The sequence below is a fragment of the Dysidea avara genome, chromosome 8 (assembly GCF_963678975.1).
Source record: "Dysidea avara chromosome 8, odDysAvar1.4, whole genome shotgun sequence".
NCBI lineage: Eukaryota > Metazoa > Porifera > Demospongiae > Dictyoceratida > Dysideidae > Dysidea > Dysidea avara.
The window spans coordinates 20,538,083-20,559,827 of NC_089279.1; the positions used below are offsets into that span (position 1 = coordinate 20,538,083).

Consider the following 21,745-nt stretch of genomic DNA (forward strand, 5'->3'; position numbering starts at 1 on the left):
AGTTCAGCTACAAACAAATCACTCTGCAGATAGTTCAGCTACAAACAATTCACCCTATAGAGAGATCAGCTAGAGTAAGTCGCCTTGTAGAGAGTTCAGCTACAAAGAAACCACCATGTAGAGAGTTCAGCTACAAACAAATCACCCTGTAGAGAGTACAGCTACGAACATATCACCCTGCAGTGAGTTCAGCTAGAAACAAGTCATCTTGTAGAGAGATTAGCTGGAAGGATCACCTTGTAGAGAGTTTAGCTGCAAACAAATCACCCTGCAGATAGTTCAGCTAGAATCAAGTCATCCTATAAAGAGATCAGCTAGAAGAAGTTACCTTTAGAGAGTTCAGCTACAAAGAAATCACCCTGTAGAGAGTTGAGCTGCAACCCGTAGAGATTTCAGCTACAAACAAATCACCCTGTAGAGAGATCAGCTAGAAGAAGTCGCCTTGTATAGAGTTAAGGTACAAACAAATAATCCTGTAGAGAGATCAGCTATAAACAAGTCACCCTGTAGAGAGATCAGCTACCTTGTAGAGAGTTCAGCTACAAAGAAACCACCATGTAGATAGCTCAGCTGCAAACAAATCACCCTGTAGAGAGTTCAGCTAGAAACAAGTCACCCTGTAGAGAGATGAGCTAGAAGAAGTTACCTTGTAAAGAGTTCAGCTACAAAGAAACCACTCTGTATAGAGTTCAGCTACATTTCAAGTCACCCAGCAGAGAGTTCAGCTGCAAACAAGTTATCCTGTAGGAATTAATTGGCATGTAGTAAATATATATATATATATATATATAATTTGTATAATTACTCAAAAATATTAACGTTAAAAGTGTTTAAAATCTGCTCTAAATCTTGATTATGATTATGATTAAATCTTTTTCTTCTTCCTTTGGTAAAGAAAGAAAGATAGGGTAAAAAAGCCCCAAAGCCGGCCTATTTTGTGGTATACAAATACAAAAAGAAATGATATCTAATCCAAAACAGCCAAGCTGTAAAAAAGAGTGTGGCCCCCAAAGTGGCTATGCTGAAAAAAGATGTGAAATCCAAGGTGGTGGCCAAGAAATGGCTTTGATGGTAGGTTAATGGTAAAAATTTTAATAACAACAATTCAAATGAATTTTGTGCCCAAGACCAAGCGGCACAAAATTCACCTGAATTGTCGTTATTAAAATTTTTACCATTAACCTACCATTCAAGCCATTTGTTGGCTGCCACCTTTGATTTCACATCTTTTTTCACCATTACCTCTTTGCAGGCCGCACTCTTTTTTTACAGCTTGGCTGTTTTGGATTAGATAGATTTAGCACAATCAACAAGTTCAGGATAAATTCTTGCAGCATGAAAGGATACCTTAAGGTAACATCTTTCCACCAAGTGCTAGTACTAGATCAAAAATACTTCATAGTTTAGTCTTTGATAGATGGTAATTAGATAAGTTAGCGAAGTGATCACTGCAACGTGTATCATATGAATGCTGGTGGCCAATGATTATAGGGGGGTCTAAGTTCCTATTGTGCAAATCTCTTGGGGAAATTGAATAAACATATTGGATGTACTATCTCTCTTTTTAAGTTGCAAAAATAACACAAACATGAATTTATGATAGCACACTGACATGTGAGCTGACTCTATTACAAGATTACTTGTACTTAGCCTGTACCAAGAATAACCGGAAAATAATGGAAGAATACGAGTTTTTAGAGCTGATGGTAACCAGATGAGGGCAGTGAACGGGAAACTGATAATTTATTTTGATTTACCATAGTATGGCAATTTGTGTGACAACACCTCAGACATCACGTGGACCGTAGTCCTGTTAGGTATAGCACACCGACCACGTGTTCCATGAAGGCTCGTTAATTTAAAGAGCCAAGAAACTTGTAGTCTAAATGCGACGGACTTGCAAGAAGCCTGGCCTGAAATGTAGATCACTGGACTACTTTATGATAACTAAGAACTTTTGAAATCTTAAATAGTTCGAAATTTTGTCCCTGGTTTTGTCAATCCCTCGTCTGAATCAATGGCTAGATGTAATACACTAGTATGGTTAAAGAAATTTGTTGCTATCACTTTTGTACATCGAGAGTTCATCAAGAAGCAAGGAAGGCCAAGATGTGTTAACCTCATCAAGAGAAGTCTCATTGCACCTTGTTTTTAACCTATGAATGAAGTACCCAGCAGTTAAAGTGGTAACAACAAATTCACACAGCCACATAAGACAACTACAGTAACCCTCGGTGCCAAAGATGTTGAGCTCGCTTTCCATATTGTATAACTAACCAATGCCAAATAATGATATCAAAATCATGATGGTTTTTGATTAGTGATTCCTACTATTTCTGTAATACTTGATGTTAACTTTTTGTGTTCTAATTGTGTATAAATGTAAATCTATGTACGTATGTAGGAGTATCATTTCGAACAAAATAATCCATTACGTAATATCACTCACCCATTTGAGGAAGGACTTAAAAAACTAAAGGAAGGAGATCTGTCCAGTGCTGTGCTGCTATTCGAAGCTGAGGTTAGCTGTGATTGTATCATCTTTAAACAATTATATGCTGTCATTTGGTAGAAAAAGTTTTTAAAACAGTAGTACTGCACTCATGGTGGGCTTGCACTTCCCCACAAAAATATCGCCCAAAAGCCATCCTATAATTTTTACATTACTGTACATATAAGTACTGGAGATTGATTGCATAGGCGCTTTTCATACTGTTCTTTGTTTGAAATGCTTTTAAACACACACAGAGTAGACAAACAATATGGTAGGATCAAGACACACGATAGTGTGTCGTGCGGCCCAAGAAGCCGGCGCGCCACACCGTGAGTATATTGACAGGAAGAACAAAAACGTCATTTTCACACCTTTGTATCTCGGTGATCACTTATCTGATTGGAACCAAATTTGCTACACAGTTGCCCGCCAGCCAAGGGAGTCTACATTCCAAATTTGAAGGAAATCGCTCCAGCCATTTCCGAGATACGAGCTGCCAAAGTTTCGTTTTTTTTTCTTCGTTTTTTTTCTTCTTCGTCTTTTCGCACACTTGCAAAAATTGCTATAACAAGCAAACGCGTACTCCGATCGCCTTGAAATTTGGCACACAGAAAGGGAGTCCAAAGGCGAATCCTAGCATCAACTTTGGTACAAATCCGATGAATGGTTCAGGAGTTATGACCGATTATTCGCGTAAACCAAGATCGATTTGTTGTCACGCCTACAGGGTAAACCGCTTCATGGAATGAGTTGAAAATTGCTATGTAGATGGAGTAACCATCGTAGGAGTGCCTTTTGGTGGTTTGAAAGGAATCGAGATAAAGACCACGGAGATATGACACAAAACCCAACCTGTGTCACAATTACGCGATCGATTTTTATGAATAAAAAAGTATTAGTTTTCACGCCTACTAGGCAAACCGCTTAGAGCAATGAGCTGAAAATCGGTGTATAGCTGGAATAATCTTCATAGAAAGTCCTTGCAGTAGTACAGAAGAATCGGATTACAAACCACTGAGTTATGATTCGAAAGCCAACTCCGTGTAGCAAATGCGAGATCGAGATACTCTAATAGAACAGTCACCCTAATAGAGCATTTGGCTAATTTATTTACTCCATTATAGAATTTTATTACATCACAAGTTATTCTGTAGGGAGTTCAGCTGCAAACAGTTAATCTTATAGACAGTTCAGCAAGAAGACAGTCACCATGTGGAGAGTTAAGCAAATATACCACTATAGAGATTCAGAACATTACAAGTCACACTGAAGAAAGTTCAGCTATAAACAAGTCATGCACTGTGTAGAGAATTCAGCTACAATTAAGTCACTCTCTAGAGAATTCAGTTACACAGAATTCTGCTACACACAAGTCACTGTGGAGAGAGTTCAGCTACAAACAAATTACCCTTTAGAGTGATCAGCTACAAACAAAACACTTTGCAGGGTGTTCAACTGCAACAAATCAATTACCTTTAGAGCGATCAGCAATGAACAAATCAACACAAATCTACCTGTAGAGAGATCAGCTAGAAACAAATTACCCTGAAGAGAGTTCAGCTACAAAAAATCACCCTGTAGAGACATCAGCTAGAAACTAGACACAATGTAAGGAGTTCAGCTACAAGCAATCACCCTGTAGAGAGTTCAGCTAAAACAAATCAACCTGCAGAGAGATCAGCTACAAACAAATCACCTTATAGAGAGTTCAGCTACAAACAGATTACCTGTAGAGAGATCGGCTACAAACAAATCAACCTGCAGAGAGATCATCTATATACACACAAATCAACTTGTAGAGAGATCAGCTACAAACAAATCACCCTGTAGAGAGATCAGCTAGAAACTACACACAATGTAAGGAGTTCAGCTACAAACAAATCACCCTGTAGAGAGATCAGCTACAAACTAGACACAAAGTAAGGAGTTCAGCTACAAGCAAATTACCCTGTAGAGAGTTCATCTACAAACAAATCAACCTGTAGAGCAATCAGCTAGAAACAAATCACCCTGAAGAGAGGTCAGCTACAAGAAATCACCCTGTAGAGAGATCAGCTAGAAACAAATCACCCTGAAGAGAGGTCAGCTACAAAAAAATCACCCTGTAGAGAGATCAGCTACAAACAAATTGCCCTGTAGAGAGATCGGCTACAAACAAATCAACCTGCAGAGAGATCAGCTACACACAAATCAACTTTTAGAGAGTTCAGCTACAAACAAATTACCCTGTAGAGAGATCGGCTACAAACAAATCAGCCTGTAGAGAGTTCAGCTAAAACAAATCAACCTGCAGAGAGATCAACTACAAACAAATCACCTTATAGAGAGTTCAGCTACAAACAAATCTCCCTGTAGAGAGATCAGCTAGAAGAAGTTACCTTGTAGAGAGTTCAGCTTCAAACAAATCACCCTGTAGAAAAATCAGCTAGAAGAGGTCACCTTGTAGAGAGTTCAGTTACAAAAAAAACACCATGTAGAGAGCTCAGCTACAAACTAGTGACCTTGTCGAGACATCAGCTAGAAGAAGTTACCTTGTAGAGAGTTCAGCTACAAAGAAACCATTCTTTAAAGAGCTCAGCTGCAAACAAACCACCTGTACAGAATTCAGCTACAAATAAATCACCCTGTAGAAAGATGAGCTAGAAAAAGTTACCTTGTAGAGAGTTCAGTTACAAAGAAACCACCATGTAGAGAATTCAGCTACAAACTAGTGACCCTGTAAAGACATCAGCTAGAAGAAGTTACCTTGAGAGAGTTCAACTACAAAGAAACCATCATGTAGAGAGTTCAGCTACAAACAAATCTACCTGTAGAGAGATCAGCTAGAAGAAGTTACCTTGTAGAGAGTTCAGCTTCAAACAAATCACCCTGTAGAAAGATCAGCTAGAAGAGGTCACCTTGTAGAGAGTTCAGTTACAAAAAAACCACCATGTAGAGAGCTCAACTACAAAATAGTGACATTGTAGAGACATCAGCTAGAAGAAGTTACCTTATAGAGAGTTCAGCTACAAAGAAACCATTCTGTAAAGAGCTCAGCTGCAAACAAATCACCTGTACAGAATTCAGCTACAAACAAATCACCCTGCAGAGAGATCAGCTAGAAGAAGTTAACTTGTAGAGAGTTCAGCTACAAAGAAACCATCATTTAGAAAGTTCAGTTACAAACAAATCTCCCTGTAGAGAGATCAGCTAGAAGAAGTTACCTTGTAGAGAGTGAAGCTACAAACAAATCACCCTATTGAAAGATCAGCTAGAAGAAGTCACCTTGTAGAAAGTTCTGTTACAAAGAAACCACCATGTAGAGAGTTCAGCTACAAACTAGCTACCTTGTAGAGACATCAGCTAGAAAAGTTACCTTGTAGAGAGTTCAGCTACAAAGAAACCATCATTTAGATAGTTCAGCTTCAAACAAATCACCTGTAGAGAGTTCAGCTACAAAAAAATCTCCCTGTAGAGAGATCAGCTAGAAGAAGTTACCTTGTAGATCGTTCAGCTACAAACAAATCACCCTGTAGAGAGATCAGCTAGAAGAAGTTACCTTGTAGAGAGTTCAGCAACAAAGAAACCACCATGTAGAGAGTTCAGCTGCAAAGAAATCACCCTGTATAAAATTCTGCCACGAACAAATTGCCCTGTAGAAAGATCAGTTAGAAGAAGTTACCTTGTAGATAGTTCAGCTACAAACAAATCACCATGTAGAGAGATCAGCTAGAAGAAGTTAACTTGTAGAGAGTTCAGCTACAAAGAAACCATCATTTAGAGAGTTCAGCTTCAAACAAATCACCTGTAGAGAGTTCAGCTACAAACAAATCTCCCTGTAGAGAGATCAGCTAGAAGAAGTTACCTTGTAGATCGTTCAGCTACGAACAAGTCACCCTGTAGAGAGATCAGCTAGAAGAAGTTACCTTGTAGAGAGTTCAGCTACAAAGAAAACACCATGTAGAGAGTTCAGCTGCAAAGAAATCACCCTGTAGAAAATTCTGCCAGAAACAAATTGCCCCGTAGAAAGATCAGTTAGAAGAAGTTACCTTGTAGAGAGTTCAGCTACAAAGAAACCATTCTGTAAAGAGCTCAGCTGCAAACAAATCACCTGTACAGAATTCAGCTACAAACAAATCACCCTGCAGAGAGATCAGCTAGAAGAAGTTAACTTGTAGAGAGTTCAGCTACAAAGAAACCATCATTTAGAAAGTTCAGTTACAAACAAATCTCCCTGTAGAGAGATCAGCTAGAAGAAGTTACCTTGTAGAGAGTGAAGCTACAAACAAATCACCCTATTTAAAGATCAGCTAGAAGAAGTCACCTTGTAGAAAGTTCTGTTACAAAGAAACCACCATGTGGAGAGTTCAGCTACAAACTAGCTACCTTGTAGAGACATCAGCTAGAAAAGTTACCTTGTAGAGAGTTCAGCTACAAAGAAACCATTCTGTAAAGAGCTCAGCTGCAAACAAATCACCTGTACAGAATTCAGCTACGAACAAATCATCCTGTAGAGAGATCAGCTAGAAGAAGTTACCTTGTAGATGGTTCAGCTACAAACAAATCACCCTGTAGAGAGATCAGTTAGAAGAAATTACCTTGTAGAGTGTTCAGCTACAAAGAAACCATCATGTAGAGAGTTCAGCTGCAAAGAAATCACCCTGTAGAAAATTCTGCCAGAAACAAATTGCCCTGTAGAAAGATCAGTTAGAAGAAGTTACCTTTTAGAGAGTTCAGCTACAAAGAAACCACCTGTACAGAATTCAGCTACAAACAAATCACCTGTACAGAATTCAGCTACATACAAATCACCTGTAGAGAGTTCAGCTACAAACAAATCTCCCTGTAGAGAGATCAGCTAGAAGAAGTTACTTTGTAGATAGTTCAGCTACAAACAAATCACCCTGTAGAAAGATCAGTTAGAAGAAGTTACTTTGTAGAGAGTTCAGCTACAAAGAAACCATTCTGTAAAGAGCTCAGCTGCAAACAAATCACCTGTAAAGAATTCAGCTACAAACAAATCACCCTGTAGAGAGATCAGCTAGAAGAAGTTACCTTGTAGATAGTTCAGCTACAAAAAATCTCCCTGTAGAGAGATCAGCTAGAAGAAATTACCTTGTAGAGAGTTCAGCTACAAAGAAACTATCATGTAGAGAGTTCAGCTGCAAAGAAATCACCACTGTCCAATTTTCAAGGCAATAGCTCTTTCCAATCTGAAGTTATCAATTGTCAAAGTTGGCAAATTGGATTTGTGTGGAAGACCCCTTTTTGCAAATCCGATCACATATGTATTATATATATAATTTGTACATTTACTGATAAAATATTTAAAGTACATCTACTTCATCTTTTCGTCTTCCTATAGTAAAGAAAAAAAACATAGGTTAAAAAAGTCCCAAAGCTGGCCATAGGCCGGCTTTGGGGTATACAAATACAAAAAGAAATGAAATCTAATCCAAAACAGCCAAGCTGTAAAAAAAGTGTGCGGCCCTCAGAAAGGCTATGGTGAAAAAAGATGTGAAATCCAAGGTGGCGGCCAAGAAATGGCTGTGATGGTAGGTTAATGGTAAAAATTTTAATAACGACAATTCAGGTGAATTTTTGTTCCGCTTCATAAAATTTACCTGAATTGTCATTATTAAAATTTTTACCATTAACCTACCATCACAGCCATTTCTTGGCCGCCACCTTGGATTTCACATCTTTTTTCACAATAGCCTTTCTGAGGGCCGCACACTTTTTTTACAGCTTGGCTGTTTTGTATTAGATAGTATATTAGGGATCATAAAATTTGGGCTTTGCTATCCATTAAATAACCAGCCTCATTTTTCTTAACACCAGCTTGGCAGGTTGGTAAAGCATAGTATGCCTTCAGGATGACCCAAATCCTTCCTGGCTGGTGCCTTTAGTCAAGCGTAACTCTACTATGGGTAATGCTATTTGATTAATGTCTTTACTGTTCAATGTCTCTTCATCCCTAGACATTTCTTTTCACCAACTGTAGAAGTTACAGTGCATGCATCGTGGCTTTTAGTAACTTTGTCCTCCTTGGGAATTGTTTTTTTTGTTGTTGTTGTTTGTTTTTTTTCTTTCCACTCCTTTGCAAATATGTGCATTGTGATACACTTACAACCCCATCAGTGCCTGGTAGATGACCAGAGTGGCTAAAGTAGGCCACTTCAGAAGCCCTGCATATGGTGCTGGCGTTAAGAGGCTTGATCCTAGCACTAGGTGCAGCCAGTTTACCTAACAGCTTTCTTTTGATGGATCAAGTCACTATGACCAAGTCCACATGTAGGCCATGTGGTGCTGTACCAGCTGTTCCCTGCTTTTATGACCAAGTACTGTATGTAGTGGGGAGGGGGGGAGCAATCAGGATTGGGCCATTTTACCAAGGTGTACTGGCACCCAGTAGGGACATCTTTTTACATTTGCTAAATGTCTTGGTGCCACTTTTTATAGAGAAATAAACTTTTAACATTGTTGTAGTGGTGCATAGCACTGTACTTTTGGCGTATTTAGTACTGTACATAGATATCCTTATGAAGAGCTGAGACATAAGGTCATTGAATTGGGTTAACCAAATGCTTACAAACAATGAAATAGTGATGTACGTAGGCATAAAGCTTGATGTAGTCTTCATTTATTAGCTACACTTGACTGTTTTTAATACCAGTACTTGACTGTTCTATTAGAGTATATCTCAAAGCCAAATAGAGGTTATAAGTCTCCTTGGAAGTAAAAGTAGAGAGATTGTAGCCCACTCCCCCCAATTTTTTCTATAACATATACTGTATGTGAAGCTAAAATACACAGTAGGTCTATCATGGATTATAGGCTATACTCATATGTATGGATCACCATACCATATGTGAATGGTACATACCCTGTATACTTATATGTGTGTTTATGTATGAGTATATTTATGTTTATACATATGATATGTACCCTACACGTATTATGCATACGGAACACAGTCCTTCAGTCAGTCAGTCAGACAATCTTTTATTACTAAATGCTGCTCAGTAGAGAATTAACATTTTGTTCATTTTTAATACCATCGGAGTGTGATAGTAAAGAAAATGCAAACCTATTTGAGATTACGTACTATCTGATATTAGTGCTGTACACCTACAGAATTTTTGTCACAAGTTAATTGCCTACCAATAATTGGCAATAACTGGTTAATTGGTTTGTTTGTATATTGGCAGACATAATGGGAGTCAACAAGCCTGCTGGAAGGTTTAGGGTGGTACCAAAGTGACCATCAACATCTTGTCTAGCAGTAACAGTTATTACAATCACATTCTTTGAGGTTATGTTATGATGTTAACACTTATCAGCAGGGGTAATTTATGGTTTACCAAGTGGGTGAGCAATAACCGGTTTAAAGGTTTCTTCACCAGTTATTGACTGACCTAGACAACACTGGTTAATAACCGGTTAATTGGACACCAGTGTACAGCACTATCTGATATTGTAGCAAATGGTGTGCTACATACAAAACGTATGTGTGTATGTAAGTATTTATGTTAGAGTTAAAGCACCACTGCGCGTGTGTACGGAATGTGCAGTACGAGGGGGGGGGGGGGGGGTGTTGAGAAGCTGTATTTGCCTCAAGACACCCCCCGAGTACTGTATTTTTCATACACAAGCAAGGCGGTGCTTTAAGTGTTATATTGTACTTCCTGGTCGTCTGGCTCGGAGCGATTTTCTCTAGTACTCAAACTGCTGTGATTTTCGGTGATAAGGATATCAGTAAGTGTTTAGCTAATCTATTTCTAGTCGTAGAACAAACTAATAGGATTAGTTTGACTAGTTTTAGTGATTTACAATGTCTCAATCGTGCTGTCTTAGTGGAGTCGTGTTTAAAAAGCTTCATAATCAGATGATCAGTAAGTGTTTATACAATCTATTCCTAGAGGTAGAATGAACTGGTAGGATTAGTTTGGCTGGTTTTAGCGATTTACAGTGTGTTGTTTATGTAACATTCCTTAAATAATTTCTCCGCATAACTGTACTGTATTTGCCCAAGTGTGCTGTATTTGCCCAATTGAGCGCATAACTGTACTGTATTTGCCCAATTAGCTGCATAACTGTACTGTATGACTCATACAGTACAGTACAGTTATGTAGTTTATTAGTACTGTATAGAGAATACGATATACGGCATCGCTTTGATCCTCCCACGCAAAGTACAATATACTGTAATATTGTCCTGTATATTAATGCATACAAATATTTCTAGGTACAAGAAAGACCAGAAAATGTGGAGGTATGTGTGTATGTATATGTGTTTGTATGTATTTTTGTATGTGTGTATGTATATATGTATGTATGTATGTATGTATGTTTGTATGTTTGTATGTATGTATGTATGTATGTATGTATGTATGTATGTATGTATGTATGTATGTATGTATGTATGTATGTATGTATGTATGCATGTATGTATATATATATGTATGTATGTATGTATGTATGTATGTAATGGTTGTAATGCACGACTTACAGTGTTGCAACTTCAAAGTAGCTTTTTAAACCTTTGAAGGTACTTTTTAAAAGTAGTTTTAAGGTTACGGGATACCCATAAATGTGGCCGGATATATTCAATAAACCGCATATAAAGAACTCTTACGTATTAATGCACGAGTTGAGTAATGAGACTGCCACGTGAATGATTCTTCACCATGAAGATGCTGTAAATACAAGGTAATAATAGTGTTGCTGTATTGTTATTGTGAAGGAAAATGCTCTGTAGGTGATTGTGAACCATAAAGTGCAACGTGTGCGGTGCATGCATCGGAGTTCTTGTCAGTGCTGGTTACAAGCATCGTTATTTCATCCAAGAAGGCATCTTCATCTGTTATCCAGTCTTTTGGCTCCCTGATGGCCATGTGTTTGACTGCCAGCTCCGGCAAGATAGTGAGAAAATAAAAGTGTCGGAGCTTGTGTATGAATGTATTCCAAAAATCTTTATTGTATTCAACTCTTTCACAATGGAAGCCGACAGTTGTGCGAAGTACAAAGTCGCACCATCTCCTTACCGTGCAAAACATAGCTGTTTGTATCTGATAGTGGTAGTTGTGAGCCCGTTTCAGCTGTGCCATTCCATTGCAAATGGTAAGACAATCACACTTCTTTGTTGTTATTGCCTCGTTTATTGTCACCTCTTTGTAGCTGCTGGGATTCTTAAATTCTATCAACCCTTCTGATGAGATGGTGGATGTGGGATCATAGACCCACCCATCAGGTGTTGCAGCCAGCTAGGGATGGACAACAGAGACAACTAGGCCACATGTTGTTGTGACTGTTGCTTTGGGTGATATTTTTCTAAGGTGTTCCAAGTACTGCTTTGCACTGTCTTCCTCGTTATCAAGGCCCCAGCGAGTTGTTGCATTGCCACGGAAAGTTGAATAAAGTTTTTGATAGACCATCCGAGCCACTGCTGTTGTTGACCGTCTCTAGGCTATGGACCCAGACAGGGAAGATGTTATTCGCCGTCTTCTTTCAGTATACCACACTGTAGATGCGTCGTGCTGATGCATGGTGAGTAATTGTATTCTGTTGGCCTTTCTTTCATCAACCGCACAGGGATGTGCCCAGGTTTAGAATAGTGGTGGCTATAAAACAGACTTGAGGTTTAGGATGGCTATAATTACAAAAGTTAGTGGTGCATTTGTACTGAATGGTAAGTAATAGTGGTGGTTATTTTTGGTTGAGTGGTGGCTATTTTATCTGAGTGGTGGTTGGTCCCGACCACTGCTGACCATTGTGGGCACATCCCTGACCGCAATTTCGGTTTTGTAGGTATTGTTTTAATTGGTCTGAAGGGCTGTCAGTCAGAACATCCTCTGCATCAGGATCACCATCATACCTATAGAACAAAGTGAATACACCTTAACGTAAAGATCGCAAAATGTGTAGATAACATGTGTATACTTTAAAATCCCACTATTCTTATTAGCTATTTTTATGTTTCATATAAATTATTATGTGTTACAAATTCCATAACTTTTTTATCATCACCTGGAATAGGCCAATCTTGCACTCAACCTGTTGTCATTGGAACTGTATCGAGCTTTCTTTCTTTGCAGCTTTGCAGCATATTTGGATTTTCGCTTCCTGTCCACATCAGTCTGCTTTTGAGCAGCACCTGCTGCTTGTTTCAAAATGTCAGTTGGCTGACTACCAGTGGCTTTCTCCCATGATGGCTGACCCCAGGCAGCACCTTCATTCCATCGCAATCCCGCTCCTGCACATCTCCCTTGCCAAGATCCCCGCCTGGCTCAGGTTGATTTTCTTACCACCATCAAATTTGTGCGTATATGCATCCAGCATTCAGCAAGGTTGGTGGTAAAATTGTCTATGAACAGAAAAATAACTTTAGTTTATTCATGGTTAGTAAAGTAAGTACTTTAGTGCACTTGAATCGTATTTATATTGCTGTTTTCACACCTGGCGCGATGTCACATGTCGTCGCTGTGTATATTTACTAGGCGTGGCACTTAATTTACTAGGCCATTATAGCGTTGTAAACATATTCACTGCTTTAGTTTATTCATGGGTAGTATAGTAAGTACTTTATAGTGTCACTTAAGCTTTATTATTAGCTTTTCAGCTCACATTTAGGTTTCCTGTGTTTTATTGTGTACCCACAATCGAAGCGATCTGCATGCTCGTGTCGATACACTTACATTGGGCCAGCACCTTGTCGTTGCTCTTTCGACATTATCCAGAATCAAAACTCACATGATCCCATATAAATACACTTGCACTGCGCCCTTGTGCTTGTGCGTATATTTCAGGCAAATCACTCGTGCCCATGTTACAACTACTACGTATATATATACAGTACAATTACTGATAGAATAAAAAATGTTAACGTTTAAAGTATTAAAAATCTGCTTTAAATCTTGATTATGATTATGATTCAGCTACACACAAATCACCCTGTAAAGAGTTCAGCTACATTTCAAGTCACCCAGCGGAGAGATCAACTGCAAACAAGTTATCCTGTAGAAATTAATTGGCATGTAATAAATATATATATATATACCATGATCACATGAAACTTCAAAGGTGCCGCTGGTTACATATAGGGCATATACACCCCAACCCACAGGAGAGTATATATATATACCTACCTGAGGTGAGTATATATATACTCACCCAGGTAAGTATAAATATACTCACAATGGGATGTCATGTGACACATTACTGTGTCACGATTACGGGCTGATAGCCCGACGTGGGCGGGCGAACGACGCCCACGCTAGCATGACTAATCACCCAGATGACTCAGGCTAATAGCCTTCGTCACGCTAGGCGATCAATCACCCTAGCCAGTAAGAGTCCAACCACTGGACTCATTTTATACCCATACCTAGCGACTTCGATGATGGATGGCAGCAAGTAACGTTGCTCCTACGTTTGTTGATATTAACGGACAAGTCCTGGCGATATACGGAGATATGTTTACTAAGTCCCACAATCAATTTGATTCTTCATTGTGAGAGCTGAATTGTGAGAGGAATGTTTCCAGTGTGTCTACCATGCCAAACTATGGCGAATTAAGTGTAAGTATATACTTTAAGTTGGTTTGTGTGCATATGGGTTGTTAGTAAGTAATATAGTGCGGATTAATTTAGAAACATGGTATATATCATATGAACCATGGCTCACTTCGGTGCATTGCACTTACATACACCCCTCCTCCTCAGTCATTGGAAGTTTACTGTTGATAAACGCCTCGGCTTCGCCTCGGCATTTATCAACTGTAAACTTCCTCTGACTTCGGGGTTGGGATGGATATAAGTGCAATACACCTCGTAGCCATGGTTTATATATTACATATATATGTACCACTTTCACACCTCAGATCAAAGGAAAGCCGGTACATATATATCACTTATCGCACTGACTCAAAATGCTACCAGTACATATATCTCATTAAGGCAGTGCGTATTATATAGTTATACAACGGCCACGAGTGCTCTCCCTGATATAAACGCACGAGCCTGAGGGCCGTTAGGCCTGAAGGCAAGTGCGTTTATACAGGCAGAGCACGAGTGCACGTTGTATAACTCTTATGTACCACTCACCTAATAGGTGGGGAGAGTCTCACAAGACAGCTGTAACACTTATAAAGGCCAGGTTTCTAACATCGATTGTGGTTAACCAAGCCGGACGTTGCGATGACGTTCACCCTGCAGTACTGCAGCCACCTAGATATTGAAAGCTAGTACGCTATGGGTTATATCACTAACCTGCATTCGCTGTTCGACTCTCATTATGTAGTGCTCAACATACCAGCGTGATCACTCAATCGCCATATAGACTAAGCGCCAGACTAATCGCCATAGTGATTCCCTCGAGCGAAAAAAAGTAGCTAAATAGACGTTTTAAGTAAACAAAACCCAACTACTAAACGATGCTAGTCTAATTCTTACTATTCACACAGGCTAAACTCGAATCTGGTGGCATGACAAAACTGGTTACCACAATCGAACGTAAAGGTTAGTATTATTTAGAATATATTTGTTTTATTGAGTCATTGTCGAAGTGGACTACAGTTTAATCTGGACTAAGATGGCACCAGACTAGTAAGGTGTATAAGTACGTTTATATATATGTAGACTAGAGTTGTGGCTACCCATGTTGGCTTTTTCAATCGCCATTGGCTGCTTGTAAACATTATACGTATTGGTGACGTTATGGCCCACAATCGACCTTTACATGTCAGCCTATAAAAGAATTCGAGTGATCTGTGAAGTGTCTTTCCACCTATCAGGTGAGGTGTCGTAGTGGTCTTCGCCACCGGCACTTGTGCTATGCTGTACAAAACCGCAGCCAGTGCAATATCTGTATATTGCACTGCGGTCGGTGCATTATAACTTATAATGCACTCGTTGTGGTCTACAAAACCGCAACCAGTGCGTTATAAGTTATAATGCACTCGCTGCGGTCTGCAGCAGTGCAATATACAAATTATGGCACTGGTGGTGCCTTTGAACTGCCCACGCAGAGTGGTACATTATATAGTTATACAACAGCCACGAGTGCTCTGCCTAATATAAACGCACGAGCTTGAGGGCCGTTAGGCCCGAAGGCAAGTGCGTTTATACAGGTAGAGCACGAGTGCACGTTGTATAACTGTTATGTACCACTCACCTAATAGGTGGGGAGAGTCTCACAAGACAGCTGTAACACTTATAAAGGCCAGGTTTCTAACATCGATTGTGGGTAAACAAGCAGGACGTTGCGATGACGTTCCCCCTGCAGTACTGCAGCCACCTGAGATATTGAAAGCTCTATTATTAACTCTTGCTAGTACGCTATGGGTTATATCACTAACCTGCATTCGCTGTTCGACTCTCATTATGTAGTGCTCAACATGCCAGCATGATCACTCAATCGCCATATAGACTAAGCACCAGACTAATCGCCGTAGTGATTCCCTTGAGCGAAAATAAGTAGCCAAATAGACGTTTTAAGTAAACAAAACCCAACTACTAAACGATACTAGTCTAATTCTTACTATTCACACTGGCTAAACTCGAATCTGGTGGCATGACAAAACTGGTTACCACAATCGAACATAAAGGTTAGTATTATTTAGAATATATTTGTTTTATTGAGTCATTGTCGAAGTGAACTACAGTTTAATCTGGGCTTAGATGGCACCAGACTAGTAAGGTGTATAAGTACGTTTATATATATATGTAGACGAGTTGTGGCCACCCGTGTTGGCTTTTTCGATCACCATTGACTGCTTGTAAACATTATACGTATTGGTGACGTTATGGCCCACAATCGACCTTTACATGTTAGGCTATAAAAGAATCCGAGTGATCTGTGAAGTGTCCTTCCACCTATTAGGTGAGGTGTCATAGTGGTCTTCGCCACTGGCACTTGTGCTATGCTGTACAAAACCGCAGCCAGTGCAATATCTGTATATTGCACTGCGGTCGGTGCATTATAACTTATAATACACTCGTTGTGGTCTACAAAACCGCAACCAGTGCGTTATAAGTTATAATGCACTCGCTGCAGTCTGCAGCAGTGCAATATACAAATTATGGCACTGGCGGAGCCTTTGAACTACCCACGCAGAGTGGTACATAATATCTTGTTACACACTGCCTTAACGAAATTTACGCACTGCCACCAGTGCGTATATCTCATTAACTTGAGACATTGCACAACAAATAGGAGTGCACAATATGTCCAGACATCATCAGATTTCTTTGATGTTATACTGTTATCCTCTTCTCTTATATAGGGAATCAAGCAAGTTGTGATTGTGGGATTGAATTCTGCCAAAGAACCTGTGATTGTGGGATTCAGTTTTAATATATCAACAGTAGTTTGTTTTTTACTTTTGTAAATGTATTAATAAAGTAACACAATTAACACTAGTCTCTTAAAATTGCTATATTAGCAAAAATAAAACTACTGTTTGATGTATTAAAATTGAATCCCACAATCACAGTTTGTTTGACAAAATTTAATCCCACAATCACAACTTACTTGGTTCTCTAAGGGTATACCAACTGAAGACTTTGCCAATTAGGTGGTTCTACATGCTAAAGTAGAACATATTAGTTATACCACGGGCACGAGTGCTTTGCCTGATATATACGCACAAGCACGAGGGCCGCAGTATAACTATTACATATCAAGACACACGATAGTGTGTCGTGCGGCCCAAGAAGACGGCACGCCACACCATGAGTATATTAACAGGAAGAAAGAAGACGCAATTTTCACACCTATGTAGCTCTGTGATCCCTTATCCGATTGGAACCAAATTTACTACAGACGTGACGGCCAGTTATGGGAGTCTACATACCAAATTTGAAGAAAATCGGTCCAGCCATTTCTGAGATACGAGCGAACAAAATTTCGTTTTAATTTCTTCGTTTTATTTTCTTCTTCTACTTCTTCATTTCGCACATTTCGCAAAATCCGCTATAAAACACAAATGCGTGCTCCAGTCAGGGCTGAAATTTGGCACACTTGAAGGACTCATTAAGGCGGATCTCAGTACCAACTTTGGTAGGAATCCGATGAACATTCACAGAGTTCTGACCGATTATGTGCGTAAAATAAGATCGAAGGTCTGTCATGCCTACAGGGTAAACCACTTGGAGGAATGAGTTGAATATTGATATGTAGATGGAGTAACCATCGTAGGAGTGCCTTGTTGTGGTTTTAAGAGAATCGAGATAAAAACCATGGAGATATGACACAAAACCCAACCTGTGTCACAATTAACGCAATCAATTTTTATGAATAAAAAAACTTTTAGTTTTCACGCCTACCAGGCAAACCGCTTAGAGCAATGAGCTGAAAATCGTTGTGTAGCTGGAATAATCATCATAGAAAGTCCTTGCAGTAGTACAGAAGAATCGGATTACAAACCACTGAGTCATGATTCGAAAGCCAACTACATGTTGCAAATGCGAGATCGAGATACTCTAATAGAACAGTCACTCTAATAGAGCATTCGGCTACGTTTATAACTTACTCCATCAAAGAATTATATTACATTACAAGTTATTCTGTAGAGAATTCAGCTACAACCAGTTAATCTGATAGACAATTCAGCTACAGGCAAGTCACCCTGTAGAGAGTTCACCTAGAAACAAATCACCCTATAGAGAGATCAGCTAGAAGAAGTCCTTGTAGAGAGTTCAGTTACAAAGAAACTATGCACTATGTAGAGAGTTCAGCTGTAAACTAATCACCCTGTAGAGAGATCAGCTAGAAGAAGTCACCTTGTAGAGAGTTCAGCTACAAAGAAACCATCATGTAGAGAGTTCAGCTGAAAAAAATCACCCTGGAGAGAGTTCAGCTACGAAAAGATCACCCTGTAGAGAGTTCAGCTGCAAATAAATCACCTTGTACAGAATTCAGCTACAAACAAACCGCCCTGTAGAAAGATCAGCTAGAAGAAGTTACCTTGTAGAGAGTTCAGTTACAAATAAACCATCATGTAGAGAGTTCAGCTGCAAAGAAATCACCCTGTAGAGCGTTTAAATCACCCTGCAGAGAGTTCGGCTACAAACAGTTCACCCTGTAGAGAGATCAACTAGAAGAGGTTACCTTGTAGAGCGTTCAGCTACAAAGAAACCATCATGTAGAGAGGTCAGCTGCAAACAAATTACTCTGTAGAGAGATCATCTACAAAAAGATCACCCTGTAGAGAGTTCAGCTAGAAGAAGTCACCTTGTAGAGAGTTCAGCTACACAGAAACCACCATGTAGAGAGTTCAGCTGCAAACAAGTCATCCTGTAGAGAAATCAGCTACAAACAAATTGCTGTGTAGAAAGATCAGCTAGAAGAAGTTACCTTGTAGAGAGTTCAATTACAAAGAAACTATCATGTAGAGAGATCAGCTACAAACAATTCACCCTGTAGAGAGTTCAACAATAAGAAGTCACCTTGTAGAGAGTTCAGCTACAAAGAATCCATCATGTAGAGAGTTCAGCTGCAAACAAATCACCCTGTAGAGAGTTTCAGCTACGAAAAGATCACTCTGTAGAAAGTTCAGCTAGAAGAAGTCACCTTGTAGAGAGCTCAGCTACAAGAAATCACCATGTAGAGAGTTCAGTTGCAACCAAATTACCTTGTGGAGAATTCAGCTGCAAACAAATCGCCCTGTAGAAAGATCAGCTAGAAGAAGTTACTTTTTAGAGAATTCGGCTACAAAGAAACCATCATGTAGAGAGTTCAGCTACAAACAAGTTGCTCTGTATAGAGATCAGCTAGAAGAAGTTACCTTGTATAGAGTTCTGCTACAAACAATTCACCCTTTGCAGAGATCAGTTTGAAGAAGTTCTTTGTAGAGAGTTTAGCTACAAACAAATCACCCTGCAGAAAGATCAGCTAGAAGAAGTCACCTTGTAGAGAGTTCAGTTACAAAGAAACCACCATATAGAGAGTTCAGCTACAAACAAATCACCTGTAGAGAGTTCAGCTACAAACAAATCACTCTGTAGAGAGATCAGCTAGAAGAGGTCACTTGTAGAGAGCTCAGCTACAAACAAATCACTCTGTAGAGAGATCAGCTAGAAGAGGTCACTTGTAGAGAGCGCAGCTACAAACAATTCACCCTGTGCAGAGATCAGCTAAAGAAGTTACCTTGCAGAGAATTCAGCTGCAAAAAAACCATCATGTAGAGAGTTCAACTATAAACAAATCAACTTGTAGAAAGATCAACTAGAAGAAGTCACCTTGTAGAGAGTTCAGTTACAAAGAAGCCACCATGTTGAGAGTTCATCTACAAACTAGTGACCCTGTAGATACATCAGCTAGAAGAAGTTACTTTGTAGAGAGTTCAGCTACAAAGAAACCATCATGTAGAGAGTTCAACTACAAACAAGTGACCCTGTAGAGACATCAGCTAGAAGAAGTTACCTTGTATAGAGTTCAGCTGCAAAGAAACCATCATGTAGAGAGTTCAGTTACAGTACAAACAAATCCTGTAGAAATATCAGCTAGAAGAAGCCACCTTGTAGAGAGTTCAGTTGCAAAGAAACCACCATGTAGAGAGTTCAGCTGCGAAGAAACCATCATGTAGAGAGTTCAGCTACAAACAAATCACCCTGTAGAAATATCAGCTACAAGAAGTCACTTTGTAGAGTGTTCAGTTATATAGAAACCACCGTGTAGAGTCTTCTGTAATAAATATATGTATTATATATATATATATATATATATATATATATAATTTGTACATTTACTGATAAAATATTTAAAATTTTTAACATCTGCTTCATGTTTTCTTCTTCCTGTGGTAAGGAAAAAAAATCCCCAAAGCCGGCCTATGGCCGGCTTATACAAACACAAAAAGAAATGAAATCTAATCAAAAACAGCTAAGCTGTAAAAAAAGGTGCGGCCCGAAAAAGGCCATGGTGAAAAAAGATGTGAAATCCAAGGTGGCAGCCAAAAAATGGCTGTGATGGTAGGTTAATGGTAAAAATTTTAATAACAACAATTCAGGTGAATTTTGTGCCAAGACCAAATTCACCTGAATTGTCGTTATTAAAATTTTTACCATTAACCTACCATCACAGCCATTTCTTCGCCGCCACCTTCAATTTCACATCTTTTTTCACCATGGCCTTTTTGGGGCCTCACCTTCTTTTACAGCTTAGCTGTTTTTGATTAGATGTTTATATTTATATATATATATATATATATGTAGTAGTTGTAATATGGGTACGAGTGATTTGCCTGAAATATACGCACAAGCACGAGGGCGTAGCCCGAGTGCGAGTGCATATATTTCAGGCAAACCACAAGTGCTCATGTTACAACTAATATATTCCACTTGGGTGACTCACCTGCAAGTGTACATGAAAACTGCAAGAATGCTTTGCAAGTGTATTTATATGGGACCATGTGAATTTCGATTGTGGATAACATCATAAGAGCAATGACAAGGCGCTATTGAGAGACCGAACGTAAGTGTATCGTCACGAGAATGCAGATCGCTTCGATTGTGCGTGCGCAATTAAACACAGAAAGCCCAAATACTAGCTAATCAGCTCATAATGAAGCTGCACTATAAAGTACTTACTATACTAGCCATGAATAAACTAAACCAATGAATATGTTTGTAACGCTATAATGGCCTAGCCAATTAAGTGCTACGCCCAGTTACTATGTGTGTGTGTGACATCACGCCAGGTATCAAAGCAGACAATTCAAGTGCGCTAAAGTACTTACTTTTACTAGCCATGAATAAACTAAAGTAGTGAATACTATTAACACTAATAGCCAAATCAATTAAGTGCTATGCCCAGTGTCTGGACATCGCCACATGACTATTGAATGCAACATGATCAATATAAACTAACCTGTGACCTTCTTCATTCAGTAAAACAACGAACTATCTTCTTCCCCAAGTCCATGATCTATGCTTTGGCTCATTGTACAAAATTAAAGCCCACTATCGATCTTGTGAAGTGTCACTATATTAAAGCAGAGGAGATCACACAGTTTCATCAAAGAAATCAAATGATGTCTGAGAATGCTTGTAATGCATTAATGAGAATAGGAGGTAGTATATACAGGTTATATCATTCCTAGGAGGGATATAACTTGTATATACTACCTCCATTTGTCGTTACTGCTCTCCTGAGTACTGATAGCAGTGCTATTATACCACTTATACACTTTCTCTTCCTTTTGAAGTGAGGTTTAAAAGTGGTATATATATAATTTGTATAATTACTGATAGAATCAATATTAACGTTAAA

At 39.1% G+C, this 21,745-nt stretch overlaps 1 protein-coding gene across 2 annotated transcripts in view; it reads left to right on the forward strand.

Moving 5' to 3' along the window:
- Positions 1-21,745, forward strand: part of LOC136265130 (peroxisomal targeting signal 1 receptor-like) — a 186,975-nt gene that overhangs the window by 53,096 nt on the left and 112,134 nt on the right. For both annotated transcript variants that reach the window (XM_066059924.1, XM_066059925.1), the window contains exons 12-13: positions 2,405-2,521; positions 10,722-10,748. In XM_066059924.1, coding sequence (XP_065915996.1) covers positions 2,405-2,521; positions 10,722-10,748 — 144 coding nt within the window. The remainder of the gene's footprint in view (positions 1-2,404; positions 2,522-10,721; positions 10,749-21,745) is intronic.